At 41.1% G+C, this 27166-nt stretch overlaps 1 protein-coding gene across 1 annotated transcript in view; it reads left to right on the top strand.

Annotated features, from left to right (window-relative positions):
• The first annotated feature begins 661 nt into the window (after positions 1 to 661).
• The window catches only part of ADAMTS20 (ADAM metallopeptidase with thrombospondin type 1 motif 20), a 171018-nt gene continuing 144513 nt past the window's right edge, over positions 662 to 27166 (top strand). The window contains exons 1-3 of the mRNA XM_045873599.3: positions 662 to 2081; positions 2640 to 3001; positions 14786 to 14948. Of these exons, the coding sequence (XP_045729555.1) occupies positions 1991 to 2081; positions 2640 to 3001; positions 14786 to 14948 (616 nt within the window). The 5' untranslated portion in view covers positions 662 to 1990. The remainder of the gene's footprint in view (positions 2082 to 2639; positions 3002 to 14785; positions 14949 to 27166) is intronic.

The raw sequence follows: 27166 nt of genomic DNA on the forward strand, positions 1-27166 counted from the left end.
GAAATGAAGTATTTATTTTGCCTTCATTAAGTAGATAGCAGTTCTATTTTCCATTATTTGTATGAGGGAAAAGGCATGGCTCCTGATGTAAAGATACATTTAGAGCTGCAATGTAATTAAAATGACTCTAAATTACAATGTACTGAAGGTAACCACTAAATAGACAGGTGTGGGTAAAGTCTGTTTTTGTTTTGTTTAGAGTATCAGTATAGTTAACTTAGGGGAAGAAAAATTAGATGTCTATAATTCTGTGATGGATGAAATGACACTTGTGAGGAAGGGATACAAAAAAAGAGGACTGATTGTGGAAGAATGACCATCACTGAGCTGGGTAATTTCCTTGGTAAAAGTAAAATTAAACTCTCCTTCCTCAAACGAGATTTGTTCACATTGGTGGTGAACAACAGATGGACCAAGCATACCATGATATGATATGATAAAGCTGGAGGCATGCCATGAGAGGTCAATTCAAAGTGAACAGAATATTTGTTGAGAGTTCAGGGGAGAAAGGGCAGCCAGGAACTAAATTGAGAGTATATTCCTTTGTGTTTGTGAAGATTTACCCATATATTCCTTTACTTTTTTTTTTTTTCACATTCTTTCTCCCCCTTGGTTGGATTTCAAGACCATTGGACCCCTTCCTCCTCTTTTTTTTTCCCCACACAGGTGACAGAGAGAAGCAATATGGAAACTGCAAATCAAACAGGTGGATTTGAGAAATGAGAACGTCGTTCTGAAATGACACTGCTTTCTGCTGCTACTGAGGTTTATTTAATTTAACAGACACCAGGTGATACAACGGGATCCAGCACTACAATAATTGTTGAGAATGATGAAGATAATTGTGGAAACGTGCAGTCGTTTGGATATCATAAAGAGTGGACATATTAATACTGTGAAACTACCAGCAGAAAGTCTCGTAAAATGACATGCAGATACAATGGCAGGGGCAGATACAAGTTTTGTGGGGCTTGACGTTTCTATAATCGGGGGGGGGCTCTTTATACAAAATTAAGTATGAAGATGAATATTAAAAGGGAAAAAAATCACAAGTGCCGGAACTGTGGAGACTGAGATCCTTTTCATCTCGAATTTCTTTAGACAACTGCCAGAAATTCACCCCCAGAAGCGCTTGCGGACTGCAACCTCACATTCCCCTCTGCACCTATGATGCTCTTAAACTCCCAACAACTCCTAAAACACACAGGGGCCCTTCATTGAGACCTGGTCATTAAGCTTCATTGGAGTTACCTCTTGCCTACAGAAACTTCCCGCTGTAGCTTATTTTATCTTGCTCAAGAAGTCTAAAATTACCATGAAACATAAATAACAGAAACTTTCCAACCGATGCTTTTCATTTCATTGTAAGAACTAAAAAAACCTCACACACCTATCACCTATCTGGACCTCGACCTCACACAGCTGGATGATGACGTCCAGCTAGCCCTCGGACTAGGCACAGCACGTTGCTCGCCCAGAGCTGGAGCCCGCTGGGGACCGCACTCCGCGTGCGGCTGGGAGTTGGGGGCGGGCTGCACGCGGGGGGGCGAGTCCGGGCCGCGCCTCCTGCTGATTGGCCGGGCCCGGCCCCTAGAGGCGGGCTCTCCCCCGCGGTCCCCCGGCCTGGGGTGGCTATATTGGCACCGTTCCTGCTAGGTTGAGTTGCTTCCTCGCGTTGATCTGGACTTAGGGAGAAGGCGTTTGAGGGCAGTGCGGGTGCAGGAAGCGGAGCGAGGCTGCCGAGAGCGAGCCGGGCGCTGTGGGGCTGCAGTGCGATGAAGCAGCGGCTCAGGGAGCGGAGGCTGGCGGTGTGGCGAGACGGTCCGGCCCGGGGCCGGGACTGCTGCTCCGGAGGCTGCTGAGGCGCCGCGGCGGTCGGCGCAGAGCACGGCGGGCGAGAGGGAGGAGAGGCTGCGGAGCGCGGGGAAGCCGGGCTGGGCGGCCGGCGGCTCGGGTTGGCCTCCCGCGTTGGGATCCCCCCGGTGGAACCATGCGGGTGGCCAAGTGGCTGACGGGGCTGCTCTACCAGCTCTCGCTCTTCATCACTAGGTCTTGGGAAATTCACTTCCACCCCAGGCAAGGTAAGGTCACTGCGGGATGCCTCCAGCAGCGAGTTGGGGGCGAGGGGCCCGAGTGGGACGGGGGGAAGGTGTGGGGTGGGTGACTCAGCCCCGTTGTGAGGATCCTGGTCCTGCAGGGGCTCGCGGGACTCCGGGATCAGCCAGCCCCAGGCATCCCGAGAGGTTGCGGCTGCGCCGGGTTTCGAGGAATCGCGCGCGCTGGGACCGGTCTCGCTCCTGGGACCACGCGGTGGGGGCGCGTGGGGGCAGAGAGGCGCGTGCGCCAGGACGGCACCAGTTGGCAGCTGGGAAGCAAAGAGGGATGGGTTGTTCGGGGCCAAGAGTGTCAGGGTCTTTGCTTGGGAAGGTTGGAGCAAGTCGGGGCTGTGGGAAAGCAGAGCACGTGTGTGTGTGTGTGTGTGTGTGTGTGCGTGCGCGCGCGCGCGCGCTCGCCAGCTTGTGTGCATTTGTCGTGCCCCCGGGTGTATTGGGACCTGGGCGTTTGGTTGAAGCTTGGGGTCGTGGAGTTGGAAACGAGTGTGGACGGGGGGCTCAGTGGCCGTATTTCTGTGGTTGTAGAAGCTCTGGTAAGGACGCTGGTCTCCTACGAAGTGGTGACCCCCGCGCGGGTCAATGAGTTTGGCGAAGTGTTCCCTCAGAGCCACCACTTCAGCCGGAGGAAGCGCAGCTCCGAGGCGCTGGAGCCCACGCCATTCAGGACCCACTACCGAATCAGCGCCTACGGGCAGCTCTTCCAGCTGAACCTGAGCGCGGACGCGGCCTTTTTGGCCGCGGGCTACACCGAGGTGCACCTGGGAGGCGCGGCGCGCGGGGCGGAGGAGCGCAGCGTGGTGCCTCCAGATCTCCGCCACTGCTTCTATCGAGGCCAGGTCAATGCTCGCGAGGATCACACAGCGGTCTTCAGCCTCTGTGGAGGACTGGTAAGTGCCCTCGGGCCCCTCGGGCGTTTTTCTTGGGATCCAGTTAAGGGCTGTGTTAATGGAGTTGGTCAGTTGGGTTTTTCCAAGTTGATGGTTGGTGACCCCAGAGGTCAGAGGAGGTTATCAGAGGGATTAGCACCTAGATGAACCCAGGCCGGAGGCCGCTCTTTCTTGCAATGGGGGTGGGGAGGGGGTGGAGGATCCGTAGTCTCTACCTGCTGCAAAACTGACCCCTCTGTGCAAAGCTGGGGAGACTCCTGAAAATGTCCGATCTTGAGGGAGTCTCAAGCGGCCCTTAGCGGCCCTTTGGGGCCTGTGCCACACGTGAAATGTCTTTTCATTCAGGAGGGCAGTTGACTTCACTGACACACAAACTCCTGACCACTTAAGCACTCCCATGAATTAAATCTCCTTGAATTTAGAAGGAAATGAATATATATAAAATGAAAATCTCGAAAGGAAAAGTTGGTTTTCTTGATCGTATGGGGATGGCCATAGAGGCTGAATCTGCCCGTGTTCAAAATGCACCACATATGACAGCATCTACAGAGCCCTGGTGCTAGCAAGTAAGAATGATCATTAGAGTGACAGGAGTAAAAAATGGAGATTTTGTGTAGAGGAAGAAAAAAACTTTATTGTGGAGAGAGGAAATGAAATAAAATAGTGGGTTCTTTGTGTTTTGTTCCTCTCCCTTGAAGGCAGAGGTTCTAACCTTTTTTTCTCTCCTTAGCCATAAACTTCTTCAGTCTGGGGAAACTTAGGACATTTTCTCAACGTACTTTAAATGCGTAAAATGTTAATTGGCTTCCTTTGTAGTACTAACAGTAATCAAAATGTTACAAATACTACAACTTATGGTTTCACAATACTCTTCATTAATGCATTAAGTGATCTATTGGGAGGGGTCTATTTACTGTGGTAGTGATAATGAGTATAAACTCTCCAGATAGCTACATCAACTCTGATACAAAGGTATCTTATTGATAACAAAGTTACAATGTCTGTGGTTTTACCTACAATAATAATTAAAGGAAATGTTAAGTATCAGAAGTTAGTGAAAATAGGTCTAACACTTTCCCATCTAAGTTTATGAAACCCCAGGTTTTAATAGTTTCGTTAAAATAGATACTTCATTAACTCCTGATTAAAGACCTGTTCAAGAAGAAACAACTAGGAATTTGGTTACTGGATTCTAGCATTCAAATGCAATGCTTCCTCTCAGGTTAATTGATGTAGGATGTCTTGGTGTGAGTTTTGGTCATTACTAAGTAAATTTGGAAGATCTCCTTGCTCTTTTTTCATGCTACTTTGAGCTACAGTTACATGGAATGCCTTGAACAATTTCCTTTTCTGCCATGTTAAATGTAGAAAGCTTGCAACACCAGAATGGCAGAAACACTATTTACACAGCCACCTATATATCAAAGGAAAGAAAAATATTCTTTTCTAGAACCTTTCAGAATGTTTAGCTCGTCTGGAAAATTCTAGATTTACTACCACAATTTGTCATGGTTAATGTTTTCTTGATTTAGTATTTCACGGCATGGAAAAACATTCCAGATGGGAAGCATTATTAGTGATGTTTCTGCTCATGTTGATTCATAATGCTGGTGTAGTTCAAATTATTACTCAGTATCCCCTTTCTGAAATCGAGAAACAGTTGGAAATGTTTTTAGGTCTTGACTGCAGTTCATCCTCACCCATTACTGTGCCAGTTTGGATATAGTTGTCTAAGTTATACATTATTAATCTGACTCATGTATGCACTTTGCTTTTGAAAGATTTATTGCCCTTATCACACTTAACATTTTAAAAACTTTATTTTATACCTATGTGTTTTAATTTCTTCGTAAGGCTGCATTGAGGACATCAGTCATGGTAGAGATAGAATTAGCTATAGATACGTAATAGATACTAGCCATGTATTTATGACTGTGTCCTTCTTTCTACCGAATCAGTCATTAACTTCCTTTAGAATAATGGTGTCCTCAAATAGCTGAACCTCTGGTAGGTCCTACAGTCCATTTTTCATTATATGCAATTCTTCTTAGTCTTTAGATTGGATAAAGTTGTTGTACTGACAACCTGGACCAGCTGGATTGTTTGCAGATCAATCTTGATACAATGCCTATGAAGTTACTACTGTTAATCTTCTGGCCCTGCTCCTTCTTGCTTCCGGACTGATATTTGACTTTGTGTATGTGACTGTGATCTAGCTTTGACCTCTGTCAGTCCATTAAACATTAAGATTGAAGTTTACTGAAGATTAGAGCCAGACTTAAAATTTAGAGTTCTTTTCTAGTTCCTTTTTTTGCTCTAAGTTTGCTTTTAATTATCAATGAATGTTGTATTTTCCTGAATACATTGAAATGAGCATGTGATTTCCTCTTTTTTTTTTTTCTGTTGTGTATTGTCCCCTACATTGCTAGATTCAAGCATACATTGACTACTGATGAAAACTGACCCCATAGCAGGCCATAGTGTTTGTCCTGAGGTCGTTGTTTGGGAGGAAGGTAGAGAGATGATCCTTCAGTTCCTCTAGCTGAATTCTAGGCCTGAGAACTCGTGGCCTCCTTCGCTCAGTTGAGGCTCCTGGACGTCCCTCCTGGGCTCTCACTGGTGCTGCCTCTCCCTGCGAGGTCTGGCTGCAGCACTTACCTGATCTGTCTGGCGGCTGCACTGTGCAGCCTTTATCAGTCACTTTGCTTCTGCTGCTGTACCTTCACCACACAAGGTGGCTTAGTGATGCTGTTGGTAACCTTCCAGAATCCTCTACGGGTCTGAAACCCTCCATGGCATTTGAAAGTCAAGGGGGACTTAGTTCTTCCCTTTACCAAATTCTGCCACACCTCTAACTTTGTGGGGGTGTATGTGAGGGGGTATCCCTTTCAGAGGGTCCCTTCCCTGAATCCCACTTAGCATGCTGAAGCATTTCTCTTGGCAGTTCCCTTAAACTAACATGTCTTCTGTCTCTAGGATCTTAATCCTCGGTGGAGAAGTTGGCACATGTACATCTTGTCATGTTTCTTATGTCTCCTGTCCCCCTTTTCTTCCGGGAATCCATGAAGTTCCCCTTTCGAATCTTGTTTAGTTGATCAGTTCCCCTCCCATCTTCCTACTTCAGGTAGCATTTACCCTCTCTCTGGTGGCTACTGAGGAATGTATTTTAGAGGAAGGGAATGAAAACCAAAATGCTTTCAAAATATCTATGTGCAATCATTTAAAAAAAAATTGACACATGAATTCCATTTAGTGGAATGCTAGTGTTGCTTTAACCCTCAACATGCAGACTTTAATTTCTGTATATTTTTTTTTCCTGTTCTTAGAAGTCTTGGTATTTACATATTTCACTAAATCACTGAACCCTGACTAGTACTTTTAAGTGTTTTGGGCCAAGAACCAGAAGGGTCTGCCAGAAGTCTTGTTTCATGTGTGTATAACTTCTGCTTTTCTGTTTAATTTCTTGTAAGTATAACATAATTCAAACATGTCTGAACAGATTTATTCATTTGTAAAATCTACAGTAGATATGAAAATGGAACTGAATCCCAAAGTTACCTGCAAGTCATAATGGCTCATCAGACTTTTTTAGCCCATTGATAAACTCACAGAACGTATAGTTATCAGGTCTTAATACCTCTATATTCAACTTTAAGCTTTGTTTTCATGGTCCTATTCTCGATCTTCTCATAACGTTAGCACTATTGCCAAAGTAGAGGTCAGTATTTTAATGAGCTGAATTTTGGGTGTATATTGTCAGGATGGCACGTATAAATTATACAGAGGCTTTTCCCAACAACCTCTGTGCCTACTAAGCCTCTTCTCATATTACCCATTGGGTTCCCTTCTTCCAAAGGCCCTCAGGGACTAACGCGACTGCCTAGACTGTTAACTTCACTATTTTTTGGTGGGATTTGAGGCAATGCAGTCTTTTTGGTTGAAAGAAACCGTTTCCAGATGTCATAAAACCAGACATTGCGTCTGGCTTCTACAGTGTTCTCCCTTCTGCACTAACTTGCAGTGGTGCTCTGTACTTTTTTGAAGTTTCTCCTAACCATTCTGCAGCATGTCAGGCACTAATGCTCTGATTATTCAGTTGCTTTAGTGACTTCTGGTTCAGTTTCCATACGGTTATTTCCTATCTGTGTCTTTACTGGTTTTGGTCTATTCTGGGAAAATTTTCTGAACTTCCTATTTGCCCACAACTAACACAGCCCCAGATCATTACATATGCCATTCTGTATTCATAATTTTTTGTGGAAAAAATTCACAAGGACCTCTTAGTTATTCACATACTCCATCAAGTACTCCAATACAAGGGAGAATTTCTTATGCCTCTTAAAATTCTAGTCTTCGTCTAGGTCTCCAAGAAGCAAATGACAAGATGGGATTGTGTGTGCAAACATTTTATTTAGGAGAAGTGCCCATGTCAGAGAAAATAGAGTGGTGAAATTTGAAACGGGGAGGACGAGAATGTTGGGTAGAGGCATCCAAGCCTGCTGGGGAGTCTAAGCAAGGTTCAGCAAAGCTTGCCCCAAGCCAAATTGGGCTGGGAGAAGAATCTCCCACCTAAGGATGAGTATACCTTTGGTATCGTCACACTCCATTACTAAATGGGAATAGCACTTGAGAGCGAGATGGCTGGGCTGCAAACGATGGAGTTTAAACCCCAATAGCTGGGACTCCTGACCAATTATGCTTAGCGTTCTCAGGGCCACCATATACTGACACCAGGCACACAAACGTTTGGAGTCTGTTTGATGCTGTTGAGAGGAATATGGAAAGTGCTGTGTGAACTTTGAGGAAGGAGTAAGGGCATTGAGACCTGTGCTGGAAATAGGACTCTCAACTGGACTTTCAGGGATGACTCCATGTGGATATGGGAAGTCAAGGGTTGCTTATGGCCCTGCGCAGCTGGAAAAGCGGGTGGATTGGGAAGGGAGGGTGAGGCAGACCTCACATTAAGGCTTGGACTCACTGTGAAAGAGTGAGGCTGGAGCTGGGATGGTGGGTTGGTTTCATGTGGTAGGAGGGGCCTCCCCTAATGCAGTACTGTGAAGGGTATGGGGGAGGCAGAGAGTCACTGAAAGCACCACTCTTTTAGTGTACCATGCGTAGGGAAGAGGAGCCCCTTGAAATAAAATAGTTGTATCAGCGAAGGGGAAGAGTGGGTGCCTCTGGAAGGTATGCTACTGTAGACCAGAGGTTCTCAACTGGGGGCAGTTTTGTCCCTTGGGATTCTTGGTGATGCTTTGGAGACCATTTGGGCAGTTACAATTGGGGGTGTGTATAGTGGGTGCTCCTAGCATCTACTGGCTAGAGGACAGGGATGTTGCTAAACTTCCCCCACTGCATAGAACAGTCTCCTACACAAATAACTCTAAATGTCAGTGCTGGAGTTGAACAGCCTTGCAGAAGACACATTAGAATTTTGGACCCTAAAAGGAGATCAAAATGATTTTTGGCTTACTTAAATGACAGAATGATCCTGTGACCATTAACCAAGAAAGATAATGACAGAACAGGTGGCAAGTAAGAGCTAGTTCTAGAAACATGTGTTTGGTTCCAGAATAGGTTTATATATTATTCACGATACCTTGAGTTTATATTTACTTTGTCTAGAATATCCTTTCTCTTAAACTCTTAATCCTTCAGATCAATTTTAAGCCTTTCCTTTTCCCTGATCTTCTCTAGACAGAGCTGACCAGACCTGCCTTTGTTCCACTACTGGACGACTGCTTATACACCATATATTGAATTTTGGTTGTTCACACTTCTACTTTAGATTTTAACTGCAGAAATGATTGTAACACCCAATACAGAACATAAAAATGCTTGATAACATAGATGGATGAATGAGCTAAAGCAGCTTTTAATGTGCTAAGTAATTAGGCTAGTTCTTTACATCAGTCATGCAATGCAAGAAAATTATTTTAGGAATTTTAGTTGAAATACTTGGACATACATTAAAAAACTGTGCATAGGTTAAGTCTTAGGTATCTAAGTGGTATCATTCATATGGGGTTATATCGTACCTTGTTACCTGAGTCTTTATTGTTTTGCTCATACTTCCTGTTTTCTATAAAATATACTTAAGCTATTCAATTCATACTATTCAGGGGAAGAAAGATTCTTTTTTCAACAAATACTTAGAAAGCATTTATTATATATTAACCACTGTTAGATACCGGTGGTACAATAATGTCATTATAAGAACATTCAAATATTCATGAGCTACATGAATGCTTTATTACCACAGTAATAGCATGAAGCCATATTGGCTCTTGTCTACCTTAGTCCAAAAGTGACACACTACTTCTGTTTACATTCTACTGATGCCTGGCTCTACTCAGATGCAAAGGGCTAGAAAATGAGGGGCAAGTAATAGGACCAGGAGCAAGAGAGAATAGATACTGTTGATCACCACCAGTCTTTACCACAGGCTGTCCTTTTATTCATCAAATGTCCATTTGTTCTCTTCCTACACATCACAGTCATCTTGTCTACAAGGAGACAACCTCATAGAGGCACTGTCTTTATCCCCAGCCCTATATACAGCATGACTGCAACCCTAATCTTAAACTTCCTGTGGAAAGAAGAGGCACCTATTAGTAACTGATTTATAGCAATCTTGGACTTCTTCTGCAGAGGGGCTGTGGAGATCTACTATGGCAAGAGAGTCCTTTGATTCCCTTCCTTGATTCCTCTTTCTGGGAAATCCAGTCACCAAGGCCTCTGGTTCTGCTCTCTGCGAGGGTCTCCATGGCCACATCTAAGCTTCCGGGAGGATGCTGTCAGGTGGTGGGAGTGGGGACAGTTTTCAGGAATGCTGAGGTAATTGAGGGTCTATGGATTATGTTACAACTAAAGCAGTCAAGGCTTCTTTAGTCTAGGCCATGGCTTCTTTGACAACTTAATACCTCAAAAATTTAGTTGACTTCTGATGGCAGATCAAGTTTTGGTAATTGCTTCAAGTTAGTTTTCTGCGACAGTTGCCAAAGTCTAAAAGGCATTTATGTTAAAACTGAATGTTAAGAATATCTCCTACTGAAAAGCAAAGTATCGTATTCTCACCTCACCAATAAGCTCAGTAGAAGTCCAGCTGTACTAAAGTAGAACAAAACCACAGTATACGGTAAACTTTAGGGAAAAATACAGTGGGAGATAAGAAAATGAATATTTGCCTAAATAATTGAAAAGTACATATGTTAATTGTAAATCATAAGAAACTAGAAAAAAACAGGCTATAAATATGACATGGTCTGGCAGGTGTATGGCATGTGTCCTTCTAGATTTTACATATTTTCAAGTAAACTTGACATAATATTTCAACAATCGATCATGAAGATATTCCCATTGGGGCGCCTGGGTGGCTCAGTCATTAAGCGTCTGCCTTCGGCTCAGGTCATGATCCCAGGGTCCTGGGATCGAGCCCCAAATCGGGCTCCCTGCTCAGTGGGAAGCCTACTTCTCCCTCTCCCACTCCCCCTGCTTGTGTTCCCTCTCTCACTGTGTCTCTCTCTGTGAAATAAATAAAATCTTAAAAAAAAAAAATTTCCATTATACACCTACAAAACAGTTCTGAATAATTTCTTACAAGTTCTTAATTGTTATAATTTTAGGTTTTATGTATCCAGATATTTCAGTAAGAAGTCAGGAGAGACTGTCCTGAGAACCACTCCCTAGATCCCCAAGAATGTTGACCATTCTTTCCACTTTTAGTGAGTTCCTATAACTTCAAAAACACCTGTGTGCCTACAAGAAAGAAAACTATTACAGAATTTATTCCTTGTTATTGATGTTGCTGGGACACTACTTGCATCGGACTCCCTTGGCTACCTAAGGCTTAGGTGGATGATGAGTTCAGAGTCCTTTTCTTGACGCTTATGAGCAAGGATTGGTGAGAGTATTCTCTTTTTGGGGGGAAGTATAGGTAGTGCATTTTTTCTTTATTGCCCCTTCTCACTTTTATACTGGAGATCTGGAGTTCTCCCATGGAAAGGGGAATAAGGAATGCTGCTAGAGGAAAGAAAGACTCCTCTTCTTGGTAAACCTTAGAATTTACTACTTCAGCATTGTGGAACCAACTAGATTTTCTTCATATTGTTGATTCATTCAATGCGTGCTTATGTATAATACGCTATTTCCTAGGCTTCATCAGTGGTGTTATAATGAACTGTTTGGGAGAAAAAACCTTATGCATCGAATGGAGGATCCCAAAGTAAAAATGAATCTGAGTTCATCTTCATGATCTTTCATTACATAACAGTTACAGTCTGCCTAGGGGAAAAAGGGTGGCTGTAACATCTGTGTTTTTTTTTTTTTTTTAAAGATTTTATTTATTTATTTGAGACAGAGAGAATGAGAGACAGAGAGCATGAGAGGGAGGAGGGTCAGAGGGAGAAGCAGACTCCCTGCTGAGCAGGGAGCCCAATGCGGGACTCGATCCCAGGACTCCAGGATCATGACCTGAGCCGAAGGCAGTCTCTTAACCAACTGAGCCACCCAGGCGCCCGTAACATCTGTGTTTTTAGTGAAGAATTTTTCATCCCATTTCAAAATAATTGACATTTTAACACCTTGCCTTTCTCGGGAAATTAGGTAGATTTATTTCTGTTTTGCTCTACAAGTCATGGAATTGAGAGTCCGATATGAAGTGACTTGTCCAAGTTTCTGTAAGTGCAAACACAGGACTCCTATTCAGGCTCCTATTATAAATAGCATTAAACTGATTCTCATTATATGACTTATGAATAACTACCACCATGAAGACTGAAAAACTTAATTGCTGGTGATCCAACCCTGAAATTAAAATCTAATTTTATTAATTGAGAGCAATTTGTTACTAAAATTCTCAGTGGAGGCTCTAATTGCCATACTCAATCAGACATTATTTTTGAATGTTCTGTAGTTGCCAATACTAATGTGATAACTGTAAACAATTTGGGAAAAGCATCCAAACGATTTATATATTCTACTTGTTTTTACTCTTTAATGAAATCTGAGTACATTATTGGTTGTGGCTATAGTACATGTGTTTGCCATGTATTTGGAAAAAAGTATGTATAAATGCCACAATATGAAGTAACATTTTGGAAAAACAATTACATATATAAAAATACTCTAAACATAAAAATTTTGACCCATGAAAATAAATTGGAACCAGTTGTATATATAATCACTTACTGCCTTTCAGTACAGCTTGGCAAATAGATCATTGCTCCAATAACTGGGAAACCCTTGCCCAAGTGAAAACTAGTTTTGCTGCTTTTAATAGTCCTTAAAAGAAAGTGTCTGGAATTTGATTGGCATTTCTCACGAATCAAATTGCAGTGGCCCTCTGCAGATAGGCAGGTTGCTAAAAATATGGCATGATCCAAATATAATTCTATGAACCACCTGTTTTAAGTCCTCCAATTTCTTACCAGGTTCCTTTCCAAGTTGAAAAAAAAAATGAATCCTTAAGAGCCTTTAGGCAAAGCTCTAATACTTTTACTTGAACAGAAAGTCCTCTGCAACAGGGTGGATTATAGAAAAGATGATAGAAGTAACAGAAGTTCCTCATGTATAAACACAGAGCAGTCACTTTGAAGACTGATTATTCTTGAAGTATTCTAAAACATAAGGTTCTTGTTGAAGAAAAGCCTTTGACTTATAAAGGCCATATTCTAGCACAACGTAAAAGGAGGTTCTGATAGACTCTGGATAGAGCTGTTCTCACGTCCATGTGGGAATTCAAGTTTGACCCCTGTGCAGCCTTATTGGAACGTTAGGATAGACATATAGAAATTAGATCTTAATCCAAAAAGAGTATAAAAATTTCCAAGGTAGATCTTCACTATAGCTTGGGAAAAGTAGTTTTGTATTCAAAGTAGTTTTGTAGATGCATTTAGATATGTAATAAGCCACCTCATGTCTATTGGTATCTTTTACCAAGATACAATCACATTTCCCTTCTTCAGTATGCTTTTTTAAAAAGGCGGAAAGCAATTTTTCCATGGGTTCATTTACTCAGGTTTCAAAAACAGTGTCTTTGTTACTTATAAGCATACTTGAAATTATTTTTTCTGGGAAGCTACAGGGAGGTGGAATTTTGTTATATATTGAAAATAAGTGATTTGTAGTTATAGTTGGAAAACAGGAACTGGTAGAATTAGATATGCTAGAGCATAGGCCGCTAGAAGAGTATCCAAGAAATAACTGGAGGTCTTTTTGTACACTACATGGAATGTTTATTCTTTGTAACCACAGGATATTCCACTGTATGGCTGTACCATACTTTATGTAAATAGACATGGTCAGTGGTCTTTGAATTGGGTCTGTTTGCAGTTTTAACATTTCTGGAGTCCTTTTGATAAATCCTATTTTACCAGAAAATTATCTCTATCATAAATTCTCCCTCACGGTCTATTTTTTTGCTTTCCTCAGGCATTGGCATCTTGTAATCTTTCTCTTCCAACTGTCATACCATTGCTATCACTATAAATCCAGTTCTTTTACCTCTATTCAAGGTTCCAGCCTTTATCTTAGAACTGCTAGTATTTTTTTTTTTTTTGGCCACCATCTATAACACACAATATGTATAGGCAAAAGCTCTACTCTTATGGAACCTGATTTTAGTGAGTAGTATCAGACAAAAATGAGGTAGTGATAATTGCTTTGAAGAATAATGAAACTGGGTAAAAAGGATAGATCTAGGAGGTGGGGTGATGAATGTCGAGCAGAAACCAGTGGGGGGGAGTGCTTGAGGCAGAAGTTTAAGTGCAAAGGTCCTGAGGTAAGCATTTTCTTGTCATATGTGAGGAATATCAGAGGCACCCGGAGCTCTAGAATGAGCTAAGGTGGAAGTGGGAGAAGTCACAATTGTTGGTCACCTGTGTGTTTGGAGGGACATTGTAGACTATGGTAAGGACTTTGGATTTTACTGAATGACTTAGTCATGTTTGTTTGAGTGACATGATCTAGACTTGAGAAATTACTGTGATTCATCCATAGAGACTAGACTAGGGGTTGTTGGTTTATAGAGGAAACAGAATGTGAGGTTAGATCATGGATGTGGTAGTAAAAATTTTCAGAAGTGGTTGGATTTCAGTTATGCCTTGAAGGTTGAACCATCAGGATTTGCAGACGAATTGAATGTGGGATGTTAGTATGGGCACAAGAGCCCATCCTTGATTTCTCTAAGAACTTCTGGCCTGAACCATTGGAATAATACTGTTGCCATTTAGTGACATAGGGACCATTGGAGAAAGGGCAGGTTTGGGCTGAAAATCAAGAGTTTGGCTTTGGGCATGCTCAGGTTGAGAATGCTACTAGTTATGTAAGTGGAGATGTTGAAAGGCAAGTTAGATAGTGGATTCTGGAATTCAGAAGGTAGGTCTTCGTGAAAACTCCGCACTGCTTACAAATTCTAAATTGCTAGCATCACCTTTAAGAGCTCTTATCTGACCCCAGACCACCTTAAGTCTTGTCTCTCACTCACTGCCTTATATGGACCAAGCCAAACAGGCTTTCTCATTATTAGAATGTTTGATGTTGTTACCTAAGCCATTGTTTATACCTGGAATGCCTGTCATCTCAACTCTGCCTGTGAGAACACTGCCCAGTCTGCATGACTCCGTACATAAGAGCATGAAGGGAACCACGGAAAGGAAATGTTCTAGTCAGTGGATGACACTTAGTGAACAGACTTCTGGAGGTCCTGCTTCTGTGTGTGCTCACTTTAACCTGTGGCATTGCATGCTTTCCCTTAGTGGCCAAGTTAATTATTTTCTTTGTTTTCAGATGGGAACATTTAAAGCGCATGATGGTGAATATTTCTTAGAACCTGTAATGAAGGCAGATGGGAGCGAACATGAAGATGATCATAACAAGCCACATCTTATATACAGACAGGAATTAAAGAGCAACTATTTTCTGCAATCTCACAAGCCTTGTGAAGTTTCAGGTAAACTATGAAGTAAAACTTTTTGGGTAAAATTATACTATTTAAGTATTTCTCTAGGTTATAATTGACATATCTTCCTTAAATATGGAAGTATGATATTTTAAACAAATTTTCTTGGCCCATAAGGACCCATTAGAAATTAGTGGCTGTGGGCAATTTTGTAAACTAAATTCAGATCCAAAAAAGTATTCGCTATGGGATTTGTAGCAAATAATCATAAACTTCTTACTTCAATCGGTTAGTCACACTAGTATGCTTTTTCTTAGCAAAAGTTTAGATAATTGAGCAAGCTAAGTAACAATAACCCGTTGCTCAATTTTGTACCCTTTCAACTTTGTGTAAAAGAAACCCTTTTATAGTTGTCTCACTCTTGCTCAGCATGGTTTTTGAGGTTTATGTTGGTGTGTGCGGAAGTTCATTCTTCATTGCTATGCAGTATTGAGTACATTACAGTTCATCTATCCATTTTCCTATTGACCAACTTTTGGGCTACTTGCAGTTTGTCATTATTATAAACAATGCTGCTGTGAATTATCTTGTCCCCATCTGCTGTGTTTGAGGTTCTCCCAAGTATACACATAGGTAGAGAATTCCACATTGTTATGTAAAATGGTTTTTGACTTTATACTTCCACCAGCATGACGTATATTTTTGATTTTTTTCCTACAAAATTCAGACTAAAGATTTATAATGGATTAGAAGGTAGGAATCCTAGGTATCTATAAAGTATAAATCTGTTGGTAGTAAAATATTTGTGCATTGAAGTCCTAGTAAGAGTTGTGTCCATATATGTACATGAATCTTCATACCCTTGTCATTCTCTGAAGAATGGAGAAAGGCACCTGCAGTTATCATCAAAGTACAAAATCTAGACAAAGGAGTGGGATTAGAAAGGATTTATTTGAGATTATAGGTGTCCATAAACTATAGTTCCAAACACTGCAATGCTGTCTGTTTTGGGATATAATGATATGTAGGCCTTTGAAGGTTTTCTCTGGGAATGCACTTCTTAACCTTTGCTATTATAAGAGTGCCATTTTGGAGTGGTTCTCACTGTGTCTAAGGCCGTGTTTTAAATCTATTGACATAATAGATGCCTTTCTTATGCTTTTAATATGAGCATAAGGGTTTCATTTTTATGGCTTCAAAGAAAACACAAATGGGTACAGCTTCACAATAGAATTCTACAGAAGGCAGCTTATGCTTGTTCTGATCTACCATTCAGGAGCAGCTTGTTTAATGAATTGTTTAGCTTCTTGAGAAAACCACCAAGTAGACACTCTGAATGCATAAATGTTTCACATAATGATATGCAGGGTTTTGCATTCACACTTAGTGTTCATTATCAGAAAGAGAATGGTACAAGAAAAGCCAGAGTCTTTTAAAACATTTTTTATACTAAAGATTTAGTATAAAAAATAGAAAGCTATGGAATTGTTTTTTAACCACAATGTACTTTTCCACAACATTTAATTACTAAAACATTGAAGGCAGTATCCATTCTTTTCAATTCTTAAAGTACCTCCATTTTAAAGTATAATTAACATACATATCTTTAATCACAAAGCAATCAATTAATGGCCTAAATAATTAGCTGCTAATCATCATTTTGTTCGTGAAAATGGAGAGTTGTGAATGTAATTAGTAAAATGTTGTCAAAGGCTTTTTCTTCCCCAATTCACACACTATTCAGAAATACTTGCAGGATCTTATATTCTGTAGCTGAACATTCATGAGAACCTCTTCCAATAGGTTGGCTTAAAGATTTAGCATATGAACCAAAAAGGTTAAGTGGAAAAGGAAAAGTCATTTTTTCCATACGTCTGTTGATCGTCTTAATTCATTATGACCCTAAAATGTTGCAATTCATAGCAGTTTCAGCCTTGGTGAATTAGGTTGTTTTCAGCATCAGATTTCACCATGTGCCTTGAGGCCATACAAATTATATTTGGTAGCCAAACCTAGTAATTGTGGATACCAGGCTCCCAGGTAGACCTCAGACATAGTCTAAGTAAAATTGAGTAGAAATGGCAAAACACACAGAAAACCCACAAGGTGAGCAAACAACCGCTGCACCCCCCACAACACTACCACCATCTACCGTAACAAAACTAAGACCTCAGAATGCAGAAGCTCTGAAAAGGTTGACAGGAATGAAAAATCTTCTGGATTTTAAGTGTAGTTCTATTGCTTGTCCTCCAAGGCAGAGCAGAAAGAAACACAGAGAAACTGTGTTTCTCAGACCCAGTAAGCCCTGCTCCCTTTCACCACTGCCACTCTGTCCCTCTCATCTCCGTGTCATGGAGTTAGGAGCTTAAAACATTTGTTCTATTAAACAGGACTTGACATGAGTGAAAATGAAATGTCCTTCAATGGGTTTTAGATGATGTTGGCCAGCTTTAAAGTTTCTGTGCTTTTCCTAGTTTTTTCTAAATTTATTCTTTCTTAGTCTTTGAGTCCCTAATATGTGCAAAGGATTGTACTGGGTAAGACTTGAGTGATTCTCTTCATTCAGGTTCTCAAAGCCCAGTGGGCATAAAAGAACACAAGAACAGAAATCACAAAACAACCAAGGCAGCCCTGTGTTAGGAGCAATATTGTATGCAGCTCAAGGGGCTGAGAACAACTGCTCTGGGTTTTTACCAAGGAGGTGATATTTAAACCACTTAATCTCTATCAGGAAGGCTTTCTAAGCATTTTCTAAGCAAAATAAAAAGGGTGGTCATAGAGGGGGACTTGCATTGAAAAGTACCCAGGATTTGTTTTGATCAAGTATGGTAAAGTGACAGACATGGAGATAACTGCCTTTGAAAGCATTTACTTAAAATTTGCAAGCGAAGGGGACATGCCCCATGACAAGCCACGTGAGGAAGCATCTGGGTTGGTCAGGAGGCAGAAAGGCGTGTGGGGAAAGCATTAGGCAAAAGGTTTTTTTACTCCAGTGGTGGGAAGTTGTTCAGTGGGGAGGGCCTCCGTTTGGCAGAAAGTAAGACCGATATTGGGGTTTGTAGTTGGAGGATTTTTAATGATTTTAGTGTGCCTGTGAAGATGAGTGTGCTGGTAGACGTAAGCATTGCACGGTCTGGTCCTGTGGTTGAAGGTCAAATCAGAAATTATTTAATCTGTAAATGTTAGAACGGGTCTATAGAGTAGAGGGGAATAGTATCGGTATGCTCGGAGTCCTGGCGTGTGTGGAGAAGAGCATGGGAAGTAGGGGACATGGGGCTCTGAGGGTCCACAGATGCACATCTGGAGGGATTGTAGGATTTTGTAGGCTGTCCCATAAGCATCAAGGAGACAGTTTTAAAGCCGAGACATCCTGTGATCTTTTAAGGTATCACTCAATTGGCAGCTTTACTTTTTAAAGATGATTTTGGATTTGAACGAGAAGAGACCGAAGGCCAAGGGACTGAATCAAAACAGCTATATTGTCGACAAAGGATGCGAATGTCAAGTACAGTGCACATAAAAGGGTAAATTGAAGATAATTTCCTTAAAGCTTTTTTCCTCAGCTTTGAGATGGTAAAGCTTGTTCTGTGTGTAATCCGTATGGATAATATTCCTGTGAACGTGTGAGAATTCCGTAAATTTCATTTACATGCCGATTAAATCTTTAAATGGGAAATAATCTGTATCAGTTTGGGGGAATATGGATGTCTTTAGTGTCAGCAGGGGCCACAGTTGATGTAGGAAGCTGGGAGTCCAGGAAAGAGTTCTTCTGGCTTTGAGACCTTACCTTTCTGGGTCCTAACCTAGAGTAGGTAGTAAATGGCTAATGTTTCAGTGAAGATCAGGTTTCCACGTTTCCAACTTCAGTATCTCACGGCTATAGGGACCAGGCAGTTATAGGACAAGAGTAAAGCGAGGTGTCATCAGGACATAGGGGCATGTTTCCGGCAAAAGGTGCACAGGGAATGTGAGACCAGTATTACCAGATCTTTTGTATTTTATAATTTGAAAATCTAAGATCTTTGTGTGGGGGGTGGGGAAGAAACACAGCTGCATTTGGCTGGTTAGCCACCTGTTTACAGAATCTTAACTTTCCAAGGTCTCTGACCATGGCCAATATTTTGAGCTAATTAATTTGTTAATGGTGTTTTTAAGAGTCAGCTCAAGCTTTTAAATACATAAATAACTACAGAGAACTCACTCTTCTGCCCACCCTTTACTAAAACTACTCTCAAAGATCACTTATGACCTACTTGCCAAAAGTAATAATCTCACCATTTTTAGGGAATAATTCTCACTATTGATGACTTTTTTTTTTTTTTTTTTTTTTTAAGATTTATTTGAGAGAGTACCCAAGTAGGGGGAGGGAGAGACTCTCAAAGCAGATTTCCCACTGATCATGGAGCCTGATGCGGGACTCCGTCTCATAACCCTGAGATCATGACCTGTGCCGAAATCAAGAGTCGGACGCTCAACTGACTCAGCCATCCAGGCGCCCCTATTGATCAACTCTTAATGTAATTGTCCTGTACCTTTGGCTTCTGTGACCTAATTTGCTTCCACCTTGGCTTCTTTCTTAGCATTCTTCCCATTTCTGTCCCTGCTGGTTACTGCTCTCCCATCTTCTAAGTTAAGTATTTTTTTTTTTATTTAATTTTATTACGTTAGTCACCATATGATGTAGTGTTCCATGATTCATTGTTTGCGTATAACACCCAATGCTCCATTCAGTACGTGCCTTCTTTAATAAGTGCTTTTTGTGGCCACTGCTTTAGACCATTTTTAATAGTCTGCATGTTTTTTTTTCTACTTCCCTAATTAAAGGATACACCCTTTAAATGTTAACTCCACCTTGTTAAGAATAAATCTCAGGCCTACAGGTGTCTGCTGCTCATGTTTTTTTTTTTTTTTAAAGATTTTATTTATTTATTTGAGAGAGAGAATGAGAGAGAGCACATGAGAGGGGGGAGGGTCGGAGGGAGAAGCAGACTTCCTGCCGAGCAGAGAGCCCGATGTGGGGCTCGATCCCAGGGCCCTGGGATCATGACCTGAGCTGAAGGTGGATGCTTGACAAACTGAGTCACCCAGGTGCCCCTAAAATGCCTTTATAAAAAAAAAATTTATTTGAGAGGGGCGCCTGGGTGGCTCAGTCGTTAAGCGTCCGCCTTCAGCTCAGGTCATGGTCCCGGGATCGAGCCCCGCATCGGGCTCCCTGCTCGGCCAGGAGCCTGCTTCTCCCTCTCCCACTCCCCCGCTTGTGTTCCCTCTCTCGCTGTGTCTCTCTGTCAAATAAATAAATCTTTTTTTTTTAAAGATTTTAATTATTTATTTGAGAGAGAGACTGGGATAGAGAGATCACGAGGGTCAGAGGGAGAAGCAGACCCCCCACCGAGCAGGGAGCCCGATGCGGGACTCGATCCCGGGACTCCAGGATCATGACCTGAGCCGAAGGCAGTCGCTTAACCAACTGAGCCACCCAGGCGCCCCTATATATTCTTTTTTTTAAAATTTATTATTTTTATTTTATTTTTATTTTTTTAAAGATTTTATTTATTTATTTGAGAGAGAATGAGAGAGAGCACATGAGAGAGGGGAGGGTCAGAGGGAGAAGCAGACTCCCCGCTGAGCAGGGAGTCCGATGCGGGACTCGATCCCGGGACTCCAGGATCATGACCTGAGCCGAAGGCAGTCGCTCAACCGACTGAGCCACCCAGGCGCCCTGCTGCTCATGTTTTGTTGGGTGTCTCAGTGGCACTCGGATCCAACATCTAAATCTTGAAGCCACACCTCTCTCCTCCACCTCCTTCTCCATCTGTACCCATCCCCACCAAAGCAGCCTTTTTTTTTGGTGGTGGTGGGGAGGTCCAGATTTATCTGAATCCAAACACCTGCTCTAATGGAAACTTAGTGTTACTTTTTGAAAAAGTCCTATTATCTAGAGAAGTGTATTTGGGTAACAAATTATCTGCCTCAGGCATTCAGATCTCCCTTTTGCTTTGTTAACGTTTGTACACTTCAGAATATTTTCTTAAGTAGTTATTCTTCAGTCTTACTAGTAAGGTTCTCAAGTTAAATTTTGTCCCCAAAGAGAAATCCTAAATTGTGAAATTTGACACATTAAGATTTTGAGATTGTGAATCCACTGCAGTACGGCTGCCTAATGCGGATTAGAAAAGTGCTCTTCTTGGTCCTCTTACTGATCCTCAAAGTAACTCTGAGCTACGATCGTTCTTAACAGATGTGCTGTCTGAGGGGGAAAGCCTAGTAGTGGTGTGACTGTTGTTCCACGCACACAGGGTTCTTACCAGTGGACTGACTTTGCCAGTCGCCTACTTTGCCTTGTAACGAAATTTACATGTAGTAGTGTATTCCAAAGAGAAGAACTGATCTGCCATATGTGATGCTTATTTTGTGTTAAATCTGTGACAGTGTCCCAGAGCTTTGAAATTCTATTTTGCCTGAAATCTTATATTATCTAGTGTTTCTAATGATGCGGTTAATTCCCACATCAGGGTGAATTATGTGAAATGGGTAAATGGGGAAGGGAATCCATATGCTAGGAACCAGAGTCAGGTTCCAGGTTCAGTTTTTGAATACCGAACATGGAAAGTAACTTGAATCCCTTACATTTTAGGTGCAGTAACAACAGTTCTTTCTAGGAAGAACTACCTGTCCACTCTTAAGAATAAAGTTTTTCTAAATCTTTTCTTTATACAAGGATTATTTATACGATATCATTAAACTGGAAAAATTGGGTAGAAATTCATTGTCAGTTTTGAAAGCAAGGTTTTTTTCTCCTTGGTGATTTCTCTGTGCTAGCTTGGAAATGAATAAGAGAGGATTCTGAATCTTAAGGTATAAGAGAAGCTATCCTAATCATAACCCTTAACTGGAGAGTAAGATCTGCCAATGCCTTGAATATAATTGTGTCCTAGTACTTTAAATCAGTTACAATTTTATTCCCTTCCATGGTTTGTAAAATAAGAGCTTCTCATTTGCTGCTAGTTTTAATTTTTAGTTTTTAGTTTTTTTTACTCCTGTCACCTTATTCTGGTTCATGTAATTATCAAATCTGCTGAGGAGGGACTGAGACTATGAACCCTTTGAAGTATACTCTGCTTTTATTCTGTTCTACCTCCATTAAGAATTTTTCCATCTTTGGGCGCCTGGGTGGCTCAGTTGGTTGAGCGACTGCCTTCGGCTCAGGTCATGGTCCCGGGGTCCTGGGATCGAGTCCCGCATCGGGCTCCCTGCTCTGCGGGGAGCCTGCTTCTCCCTCTCCCACTCCCCCTGCTTGCATTCCCTCTCTCGCTGTGTCTCTCTCTGTCAAATAAATAAAATCTTAAAAAAAAAATTTTTTTCCATCTTTGCTTTAAGTTGGTGCACTTCCTGTTTTTGAAATTCCTAGGTAAGGTTTCTAGTCCCTTTGCAACTTGGTAAAGTTCCTGTGAGTTTTCACTTGACAGCAATGTAAGCCTCCACTGCTGGGATTGGATACATTTCCATTTACCCTCCTAGCAGTGCTTATTCTTCAATGATCTACCACCTTGTATGTCCTTTGGCTTGTTTCATATTTCATCAGTTAGTCTTTATGCAATTTTTCTTAATCTTTTCCTTCCATACCATCTCAAATTTATAAAAAAAACAAAAACCAAAAAAACCCTGCTTTACTCTAAATAGGAGTTGATTTAAATACTTAAGATGTTCTTCATTTATACAAATAAAAATATGATTAAAAATATGATTAGTCATTCATTTTTAGGTCTTTCACTAATTGTACATTCTTAGACTCTTGCTTTGTTGAAAATTGCTATTAAATTGTTTTATAATTAGCATCTTAATTATTTTTTTGTGGCTAATGTACGTGCTTACAATTTTGTAAGATTAAGAATGTGGTCTCTGGGGGCGCCTGGGTGGCTCAGTTGGTTAAGCGACTGCCTTCGGCTCAGGTCATGATCCTGGAGTCCCGGGATCGAGTCCCGCATCGGGCTCCCTGCTCGGCAGGGAGTCTGCTTCTCCCTCTCCCACTCCCCGTTTGTGTTCCCTCTCTCGCTGTGTCTTTCTCTGTCAAATAAATAAATAAAATCTCAAAAAAAAAAAAATGTGGTCTCTGGAATCCCGAGCTATGGACTAGCTCACAATTTAGGGGCTATATTGTTCTGCATGTAATTAACACTGTCTTGCATTGTTCTTAAATTTGTTATATACCTCTGCTGTCCCACCTATTTGAAGATTTTGTTTGTTCCTGAAGGTAAAAGGTGGAATTTTATTCCATTTTTTTTTACGTTCTTCGCAGCAACTAATACTGCATTATGTATGTAATAACTGCTGCACAGACAGAAAAGGACTTGTTAGTATCAAAATAACCTTTCTGCTCAGTCAGGTATGTAAGACAAGGTTCATTCAGAAGATGATTTGGGGCCTCATACGAAGATGTAGATCAGATGGGGAAGTCAGAGAAGGCTAACTTGAAAGAATTACTCCTTACCTGAGGCCCAAAAGCTGAGCACGGAATTGGTCAGAAGAAAGGGAGGGCAAAAAGTATTCCAGATGGAAGCAACAGCATTGCAAATGCCTGGAGAGGAGACGGTGCTTGAACCACTTAGGGAACTAAAAGTAGTAAATTGTGGGATACCAGGGGATGGCAAGATGATGTGATGCTGGAGATGTAAGGAGGGGCAAGCCAGTGAAGGTATCTCTAAGCTTTGTTAAGGGATTTGGGCTTTAACCAACACTAATCCAGTGAGTATTGGGAGTTCTTTACCCCAGTAGTTCAAACTAAGGTCCTGGTATAGGGTCTGATTGTTGTTTTGTTTTGTTTTGTTTTCTCCCCTGACCTGACATGGCCTGGACTATTTGCTGTTATTGGTAGCAGAGCTGTAATCAGCCCAACCGGCCCTGCTTGTGGGGTCAAGACGATGCAACTGGAATCATAGGCTGAGTGGGGGTGCAGGTATCCAAATTGAAACTGGGGACTGTTAGAGGAATAGATGCTGGGTAGAGAAAACGAGAATGTGCACCAACAGGTGAAGAATTGTGATTAGTATTGGGAAAACTGAGGTACTTTGAGCACTACAAAAGGAGATGCCCAAAACATGGAAGTACAGAATGAAGGATATTCTTGACATCAATAGATTAATAGCTAAACTTTACTTGTGCTGAGAGGTGGAATGGATACAGGACTGAGCTATTAGTAACTAACATACAGGACCAGTAACATTCTTAGTGTGAAACTGTTTCTCGGGTTTTAGGTTAACTCACTTTTCTACTGCTGTATCCAGTAATTCTGTATATATTTTAGCAAATTGGGATTATCCACTGGCTTTTTGGGACACACATTCCTCAATTGGAAGGCCAAGGGTAATATTCAGGTTATGATTTTCAAAATCTGATTTTGCAACAGCAAATAGGAATTTCTGAATTCTCCTTAGTGTATCCTCTACTAGTCCTGGAAGCCTCAGTTCATAGCATTCAGCTGGGAAGAAAATCGATGGTGTAGGGTCAGTAGTCTGCCCTTTTTCTCGCACCTCCTGGTGGGCTGGGAGAGGGAGAAGGAAAGCAGGAGGAGCTCAGTGGTCAGACATGTTCAGGTTTTCCCTGTTCCACGTGTATAAGTGAAAAAAAGGCTGCTAAGGGGAGCTTCTTCTTGTTCTACATTAATAACTCTGGAGGCTGAGGCCTCAACCTTGCCCCAACATGGATTTGTTTATTCATTTGTTCCTTCATTTGTAAAATATTTATTGAGTACCTCTTTCACTGAAGCTACAAAGGTGCTGGGGCCTGTTTAACATGTCCCGTAACCAGCCTGTACAAGTATGGGGAGGGAGGGAGGGGAGGTGTAGGAGATGAAGTCACAGTGGTAGTGGGAGGCTAGATTGAGTAGTTAATGGGTGGATCCAGGTTGTGGGGCCTGAAGACTAAACAGATGGGGGGGTGCTTTAAGAAAAATTATGAGTGTAAAATCTCTAGGATTCTTTTCAAGGCCTTGGAAAGGGATTTTGTAAGTGAGAGGCCAGAAGTTTAAGCTGCTTTTCGTTCATGGTGAATCCACCCCAACACATAGGACATTGTAAATCACAGTAAGGATTTTGGCTCTGATATTGGAAGGATTTTGAACAGAAGAGGGACACTGATCAGCCTACATTTTAAAGGGATCACACAAATTGTTAAATGGAGAAAAGACCAGCAGAACAAGGGAAGAGCAAGGAGGGTTAGGAGGATACTGCAGTAATCATGCCGAGCAAAGATGAGGTCTTGGATTTAGATGTAGCCATAAAGTTAGAAGTAGCCACATGCAGTATATGTTTTGATGGTCAAGCTGACAACTGGGGGTGAAGGTGAGTGTTGAGACTTAAGAGTGGTCAGATTATTCTAAGTAGTTTTTTAATTTTTGCCTGAGCAAATGGAAGGATAGAGTTTTACTGAGAATGGGGAAGGCTGTGGGAACTACAGGTTTAGAAGGAATATCAGGAGTGTTTTTGTTTTTTTGTTTTTGTTTTATATTTTGGGTCTGAGCTGCTAGTTAGATGTCCAGAGTGAGACAAGTCAAGTAGGCAATAGATAAGTTGGAAGTTTGGTAAGGGGGTCTGGACTTGAAATAACAGGAATTAGAGTATCCTCTTATATTCTAAGGCTGTATGAATTCGCATAGGGAATAGACTAGAATACAGAAGAGAAAGTCTAAGAACTGAACTGTGGGGCATGCCAATGTTTAGCACTTGGGGAGGCGAGGATTAAACTAGGAAAATTTAAGAGAAGAGGCCAGGAAGATAGTAAGAAGACAGGAATGTGTGCCCCAAAGCCATGTGAAGACTTCTCAAAAAAGGTAGGACAGATTAATTGGCTAACTGGTAGGAATTCAAAGAATATGAAGATTTGGAAACTATTATTGAATTTTGCAGAGTAGGATGATTGGTGACCTCAAATGTGCTATTTGAAATGGGTTCAATATTCTTGGCATGAATTAAACTTAAGTATTGTGAAGAGACTTAGATGAATTATTTTTAGACTGCTTTTGTTGGGAACTAATCCTGTTGTGAAAACTTTCTTTAAAAAAGTCCTATGTTTAAACTTTGGGCTATAGCAATAAATAACCTATCTGAAAATAAGAGCTCAATCTGTCAATTTTAAATTATTTTTGTCAAAATCCCAAAATAGTGCACTTAAAAAAAAAAAAACTATGAAAAGCAATAGTAAATAAAAATTCATTTTGTTAAAGTTAACAAATACTTCATAGGAACTTTAAAAATGTATCACTTTTGTTCAGAAATGTGTCCCTATATGTAGATTTATTTTGGACTTCTGTTGGTCTATTCAATGTGCTACTACCATACTATATTTAAAACAAACAAATTCTAAGTTCTGAAATGTGGTGGAAGAAGCCCTTGACTTGGTCAAGATTGTCTTGGTTATTTACCCTTTGCATTTACATATAAATTTTAGAATCAGGTTGTTGGTTTCTGCAAAAGGAAAAAAAAATTAGATTTTATTGATCAAGAGATCAGTTTGGTGAAGTGGTATCTTTATAGTGTGTCTTGTAACCCATCAATATGGTATATCCTCTATTTCCCACATAATAGTTTATACATCTTTATAGAGGTGTTGTGTATCTTTTTGTTACTGAGTATTGGGTGAGATTTTTTAAGTGGTATGATTTTTAAAATTTCATTTTTTTCTACATAAAAATGCAGGCAATTTTTGTTTTTAATATTCAACCTTGATCATATATTCTGATAGCTTATCTGTTGATGCTTTTGGATTTGTACATGAACAATCATGTAGACCGCTATTTTTTTTTCCTTTTTATTTTATTTTATTTTTTTTCTCTTATATATATATATTTTAAATTTTATTCTTATGTTAATCCCCATACATTACATCATTAGTTTTAGATGAAGTGTTCCATGATTCATTGTTTGTGCACAACACCCAGTGCTCCATGCAGAATGTGCCCTCCTCAATACCCACCACCAGGCTAACCCATCCTCCCACCCCCCTCCCCTCTAGAACCCTCAGTTTGTTTTTCAGAGTCTATCGTCTCTCATGGTTCGTCTGCCCCTCCGATTTCCCCCGCTTCATTCTTCCCCTCCCGCTACCTTCTTCTTCTTCTTCTTCTTCTTTTTTTTTTTTCTTAACATATAATGCATTATTTGTTTCAGAGGTACAGATCTGAGATTCAACAGTCTTGCACCATTCACAGCGCTTACCAGAGCACACACCCTCCCCAGTGTCCATCACCCAGTCACCCCATCCCTCCCACCCCACCCCCC

This window comes from Mirounga angustirostris, unplaced genomic scaffold, assembly GCF_029215605.1.
Source record: "Mirounga angustirostris isolate CCGP_5_RB_7025 unplaced genomic scaffold, mMirAng1.0.hap1 SCAF_5, whole genome shotgun sequence".
NCBI classification, from domain to species: Eukaryota; Metazoa; Chordata; class Mammalia; order Carnivora; family Phocidae; genus Mirounga; species Mirounga angustirostris.